General features: G+C 43.7%; 1 protein-coding gene across 1 annotated transcript; it reads left to right on the forward strand.

Annotated features, from left to right (window-relative positions):
* The first annotated feature begins 3,621 nt into the window (after positions 1–3,621).
* LOC120043813 (40S ribosomal protein S25-like) lies at positions 3,622–6,058 on the forward strand. The gene is made up of 4 exons (XM_038988409.1): positions 3,622–3,633; positions 3,969–4,152; positions 4,561–4,656; positions 6,042–6,058. The coding sequence occupies exons 1-4, from the start codon at positions 3,622–3,624 to the stop codon at positions 6,056–6,058; spliced, it is 309 nt and encodes a 102-aa protein (XP_038844337.1).
* Positions 6,059–6,702: the final 644 nt, after the last annotated feature.

A 6,702-nucleotide genomic window follows, 5' to 3' on the forward strand; every position in this document is an offset into this window, starting at 1 on the left:
GAACTTCTTTGAGGAAAAGATCATGACCATTAGAAAGCAAATTACGGACTCCTCTTTGAATCTGCGTATTCCTCCAGGGCTTAGCTGTCCTGGATCTGCACAGCTCTGCGAGGGCCTGGGATCGGGAGAGACACTTAAGTGTTTTAGTACTATATCTCTTGACACAATGATGAAAATAATCATGGCCTCTAAACCTTCAAGCTGCATACTGGATCCTATTCCTACTAAACTGCTGAAGGAGCTGCTTCCTGTGCTTGGCCCTCCTATGTTGAACATAATAAACAGCTCTCTATCCACCGGATGTGTACCAAACTCACTAAAAGTGGCAGTGATAAAGCCTCTCTTGAAAAAGCCAAACCTTGACCCGGAAAATATAAAAACCTATCGGCCTATATCGAATCTTCCATTCCTCTCAAAAAAAATTGAAAAAGCTGTTGCGCAGCAACTCACTGCCTTTCTGAAGACAAACAATGTATACGAAATGCTTCAGTCTGGTTTTAGACCCCATCATAGCACTGAGACTGCACTTGTGAAGGTGGTAAATGACCTTTTAATGGCGTCAGACCGAGGCTCTGCATCTGTCCTCGTGCTACTAGACCTTAGTGCTGCCTTTGACACCATCGATCACCACATTCTTTTGGAGAGACTGGAAACCCAAATTGGTCTACACGGACAAGTTCTGGCCTGGTTTAGATCTTACCTGTCGGAAAGATATCAGTTTGTCTCTGTGAATGGTCTGTCCTCTGACAAATCAACTGTACATTTCGGTGTTCCTCAAGGTTCCGTTTTAGGACCACTATTGTTTTCACTATATATTTTACCTCTTGGGGATGTTATTCGAAAACATAATGTTAACTTTCACTGCTATGCGGATGACACACAGCTGTACATTTCAATGAAACATGGTGAAGCCCCAAAATTGCCCTCGCTAGAAGCCTGTGTTTCAGACATAAGGAAGTGGATGGCTGAAAACTTTCTACTTTTAAACTCGGACAAAACAGAGATGCTTGTTCTAGGTCCCAAGAAACAAAGAGATCTTCTGTTAAATCTGACAATTCATCTTGATGGTTGTAAAGTCGTCTCAAATAAAACTGTGAAGGACCTCGGCGTTACTCTTGACCCTGATCTCTCTTTTGACGAACATATCAAGACTGTTTCAAGGACAGCTTTTTTCCATCTACGTAACATTGCAAAAATCAGAAATTTTCTGTCCAAAAATGATGCAGAAAAATTAATCCATGCATTTGTTACTTCTAGGTTAGACTACTGCAATGCTCTACTTTCCGGCTACCCGGATAAAGCACTAAATAAACTTCAGTTAGTGCTAAATACGGCTGCTAGAATCCTGACTAGAACCAAGAAATTTGATCATATTACTCCAGTGCTAGCTTCCCTACACTGGCTTCCTGTTAAGGCAAGGGCTGATTTCAAGGTTTTACTGTTAACCTATAAAGCGTTACATGGGCTTGCTCCTACCTATCTTTCCGAGTTGGTACTGCCGTACAAAACCAATACGTACGCTACGGTCACAAGACGCAGGCCTCCTAATTGTCCCTAGAATTTCTAAGCAAACAGCGGGAGGCAGGGCTTTCTCCTATAGATCTCCATTTTTATGGAACAGTCTGCCTACCCATGTGAGAGACGCAGACTCGGTCTCAACCTTTAAGTCTTTACTGAAGACTTATCTCTTCAGTAGGTCATATGATTGAGTGTAGTCTGGCCCAGGAGTGTGAAGGTGAACGGAAAGGCTCTGGAGCAACGAACCGCCCTTGCTGTCTCTGCCAGGCCGGTTCCCCTCTCTCCACTGGGATTCCCTGCCTCTAACCCTGTTACAGGGGCTGAGTCACTGGCTTGCTGGTGCTCTTTCATGCCGTCCCTAGGAGGGGTGCGTCACTTGAGTGGGTTGAGTTACTGACGTGATCTTCCTGTCTGGGTTGGCGCCCCCCCCTTGGTTTGTGCCGTGGTGGAGACCTTTGTGGGCTATACTCGGCCTTGTCTCAGGATTGTAAGTTGGTGGTTGAGGATATCCCTCTAGTGGTGCGGGGGCTGTGCTTTGGCAAAGTGGGTGGGGTTATATCCTTCCTGTTTGGCCCTGTCCGGGGGTTTCTTCGGATGGGGCCACAGTGTCTCCTGACCGCTCCTGTCTCAGCCTCCAGTATTTATGCTGCAGTAGTTTATGTGTCGGGGGGCTAGGGTCAGTTGGTTATACCTGGAGTACTTCTCCTGTCTTATCCAGTGTCCTGTGTGAATTTAAGTATGCTCTCTCTAATTCTCTCGTTCTCTCTTTCTCTCTGAGAACCTGAGCCCTAGGACCATACGTCAGGACTACCGGGCATGCTGACACCTTGCTGTCCCCAGTCCGCCTGGCCTTGCTGCTATTCCAGTTTCAACTGTTCTGCCTGCGGTTACGAAACCCCTACCTGTCCCAGACCTGCTGTTTTCAACTCTTAATGATCGGCTATGAAAAGCCAACTGAGATTTATTCCTGATTATTATTTGACCATGCTTGTCATTTATGAACATTTTGAAAATCTTGGCTCTCTCTAATTTTCTCCTTCTCTCTTTCTTTCTCTCGGAGGACCTGAGCCCTAGGACCATACGTCGGGACTACCGGCCGTGGTGACTCCTTGCTGTCCCCAGTCCGCCTGGCCTTGCTGCTATTCCAGTTTCAACTGTTCTGCCTGCGGTTATGGAACCCCTACCTGTCCCAGACCTGCTGTTTTCAACTCTTAATGATCGGCTATGAAAAGCCAACTGAGATTTATTCCTGATTATTATTTGACCATGCTTGTCATTTATGAACATTTTGAAAATCTTGGCTCTCTCTAATTTTCTCCTTCTCTCTTTCTTTCTCTCGGAGGACCTGGGCCCTAGGACCATGCGTCGGGACTGCCGCCCGTGGTGACTCCTTGCTGTCCCCAGTCCGCCTGGCCTTGCTGCTATTCCAGTTTCAGCTGTTCTGCCTGCGGTTATGGAACCGCCACCTGTCCCAGACCTGTTGTTTTTCAACTCTTAATGATCAGCTATGAAAAGCCAACTGAAAATTATTCATGATTATTATTTGACCATGCTTGTCACTTATGAACATTTTTGAACATCTTGGCATAGTTCTGTTATAATCTCCACCCGGCACAGCCAGAAGAGGACTGGCCACCCCTCATAGCCTGGTTCCTCTCTAGGTTTCTTCCTAGGTTTTGGCCTTTCTAGGGAGTTTTTCCTAGCCACCGTGCTTCTACACCTGCATTACTAGCTGTTTGGGGTTTTAGGCTGGGTTTCTGTACAGCACTTCGAGATATTAGCTGATGTACGAAGGGCTATATAAAATAAAATTGATTGATAGAGGGTTTTGAGAAAAGGGGTTCCAGCCTCCCAGGCCAACAGCCTGAAGTAGGATCTGTTAGGGCCAAAGTAGTGGTGAGGTGTGTTGGGGATAAATGGTGGTGCAATTTCCTTTTTCCCCCATTCCCTTTTTCCCTTTTTTTGAGAACAAATGTGCAATGCATTTTCTGAAATGTGAAAGGCAGCAATACGCAACAAAGAGGCCTCTGCTAGAACACCACACGAAGGAGGAGGCAGCGGCTCCGGGTTTCCCGGATGTACAACAAATAGAGAGCAATAGTAATGGTGTCTGGGGTAGGTACTAACTCTGCCATGGTTAGTTGACAAGGCCTATGGGGAAATTAAAGGAGTTTTTGTAGGGTTTTATTTTTTCTTTCGTTATTTTGGAAATATTTTCTTAACTGTATTTTCTTAAAACTGCATTGTTGTTTTAGGGCTTAAGGACTTGTAAGCATTTCACGGTAAGGTCTACACCTTTTGTATTCAGCACGTGACAAATACAATTTGATTGGATTTGATGTAACGTTAACATCATTGGAAATGTAGCTATTGGTATAGGTTGCTATAATAACTCACCGTTTGGCCTAGTATAATAAGTAGTTAATATCTTCTTTCTCTATTCTGAGTAGAAGTGTTCCAAAGGAAAAGTGAGGGACACGCTCAATAACCTGGTCCTCTTCGGCAAAGCAACCTACGACAAACTGCTCAAGGAAGTGCCCAACTACAAACTCATCACCCCAACTATTGTATCTGAAAGGCTAAAGGTCAGAGGCTGTCTAGCCAGGGCAGCCCTCCAGGAACTGCTGTCTATAGGTATACCTCAAACTGGCTTCAGTCTTATTCTTCTCTTCAGTCTTATACCCATCTTCCTCTTGAACATCAAATATTTAAAGGAATCGACCAGTGTAAGGAATATGGTCAAAAAACCCTCCTGCACAACTTTTTAAAGTACTTGAGGGGGAGTGAATGATTGCACATTCTGAGGGAAAGGGTAGAGAATTGGAACATAGCAAATTGCCAAGTTAAGAATGAATTTGGTTAATCAGTATGTAGCTTTGTCAGTATATTGGTTGCATACATGTGACCCATCTATTGGACATGTTCTGCTCCATGAATCTGCAGATTGAAGCCCACTGGAAGTAATTTGTTAATAGCCTCTGTGCTCCCATAAATGTGCTGTGTATTCTTATCCAGCGTATTCTTCCTATCTGCTTTCCACAGGTATGATCAAGCTGGTGTCCAAGCACAGAGCACAGGTGATCTACACAAGGGGCACTGAGGAGGGTGAAGGCGCAGAAAAGGAGGAGGAGAAGGAAGGTAAGGAAAGGAAGCGAAGGAGAAGAAATTAGGTGATCCTTTCAATAGCACTGCAGAGATGGTGGTTGGCACTCAGTAGGAACAAACATGTATTCATATTGGACATTTAGTAGACTACCTCCTTGGTTACAGAACATTTAGCCAGCTTTGTGTATATTGAATGTGGCCTCTATAACTTAACATCACATTTATTTTTATATACAGTGGAGTCCTAAATTATTGACACCCTTTATAAAGAGTTTAAAAAACGAATCTAACTAGCTACAGTGCATGCTAACTCAAATGAGCTGCTAATGTAGCTAGCTAGCAATCTAGCCAACATCACCAGCTACCGAGCCAACATCACCAGCGACCTAACTTCATATTAGCTAGCTATCTTGATGTATTTATCATTGTAAAAAACTAACTCCAAATGCATTTGTAGGTAGCTAGCTGACAGCCATTGAGGAGGGTGAAAGAATAGCAGCCCCAACTGTCAAAGTGAGAGAGTAGGCTATTCTGCATAGGGCAGGTGCTTTTGTGTAGTTCCAGTCTCTAGAAGTGAGCATGGAGATAATAGTAACATAATATTCAGTGCTGTCTAATTAGAGTATAATGAAGTCTGTTTCTTGTGATCTTTTCTGTTCTGTGATACAGAGAGCTGTGAAAGCCTGTCTGCAGATGAAGAGGTCCCAATGAAGCGCAGGGGTTCTCAGTCCTGGTCCTCAGTCCTGGTCTTTTTGTTTTTGCCTTAGCACTACACAGCTGGGTCAAATGATCAACTCATCATCAAGCTTCAAGTGATATTTCATTTGTGATGCTATCCTTGATATGATCCTGCTGTTGTTACATGCCACACATGCACATGTGTGCACACACATCTATCCAATGTTATCATGATTTGTTATTATACTTCAGTAATCCACAATGACCTGGTGACGTAAAAGTCTAATAATGACTTCCATTATTCCTACAGATACCTTGCAACTGAAGATTCCTTCAAATTGATTGCCTACAGTTACTGTGTAGGGCACTGCAAGGTTGGGTGATGAGGGCCATCTGGGACTGCCTCCTAGGGGAATTCAGGCATGTGAAGGCTACCTGTGTCCTGCATAACTTAATGAGGATATACACGAGGACCAGGAGGGGATCTGTAGATTGCCGCCGTGTGCCAGAGGAGAGGTCTGCTGCTCTGCAGGATGTTTCACGTGTGTGGGAGATCTTCACCACCTACTTCTTTGAAGAGGGTGCTGCTCCCTGGTAACACCATAGACTACTCAATACACAACCAAAGGCTCTTTTAAGAGCCATCCACATTGCAAAAAAAGTTTTTTTCAATTTACTTAGCTATGTCAACCACAGTTATTGAATTCCCAGTTTCTCTCCTTTTGATTTCTACTTCTCAGGTGAGGATACTGTTTAGGTAAGGGGGTGATGTCTGTACAAAAACAAAACAGGCTCTTTTAAGATTTTTAAAAAAACAATTAGACACCCTATAACCCAGACCTACACACTTGTGTATCAATCTGATTGATGGATTGTGTTGTTCAGGTGTATTACTGTTGCTCCTTCCACCTTCAAAGAATAGGCAAGAGGACCAACCATAGAGAATAGTATGTCATTATTTCTATAACTATGCTATATTGTTTGTACTTGTGTGTCTGTGCATGTTTATCAGTATAAAGTACTCTGCAGCCACTTAATGTGGACACCAGGTGAGGCCACACACAGATTCTTGTTGAACACTATCTTTAACTACCTTATTTTCTCAATAACAGTCTCTCTCCTTCACTTCATCCCGCTCCCCCTTCTCCCTAAATCCTCTAGGTTATATCAGCTGTGTCGGTGAACCCTTCCTGCATCTGAACTGGCTACATAGAGGGCACAGCATTATCAGAGGTGAGAGGTCACTTAGTTGGGTCAACAGGAAGTATTATTAAAGAGATGCTTTACATTGAAATACAGAGAGATGTAGTAGTCCCAGAGTTAATGATCCAAGGTCAGTTTTGTATTTCACCTCCTGATTATTATGATGACTGACAGTGTTAGAATAAAAAAAGCACTACT

This window comes from Salvelinus namaycush, chromosome 3 (assembly GCF_016432855.1).
Source record: "Salvelinus namaycush isolate Seneca chromosome 3, SaNama_1.0, whole genome shotgun sequence".
In the NCBI taxonomy this organism is placed as follows: Eukaryota; Metazoa; Chordata; class Actinopteri; order Salmoniformes; family Salmonidae; genus Salvelinus; species Salvelinus namaycush.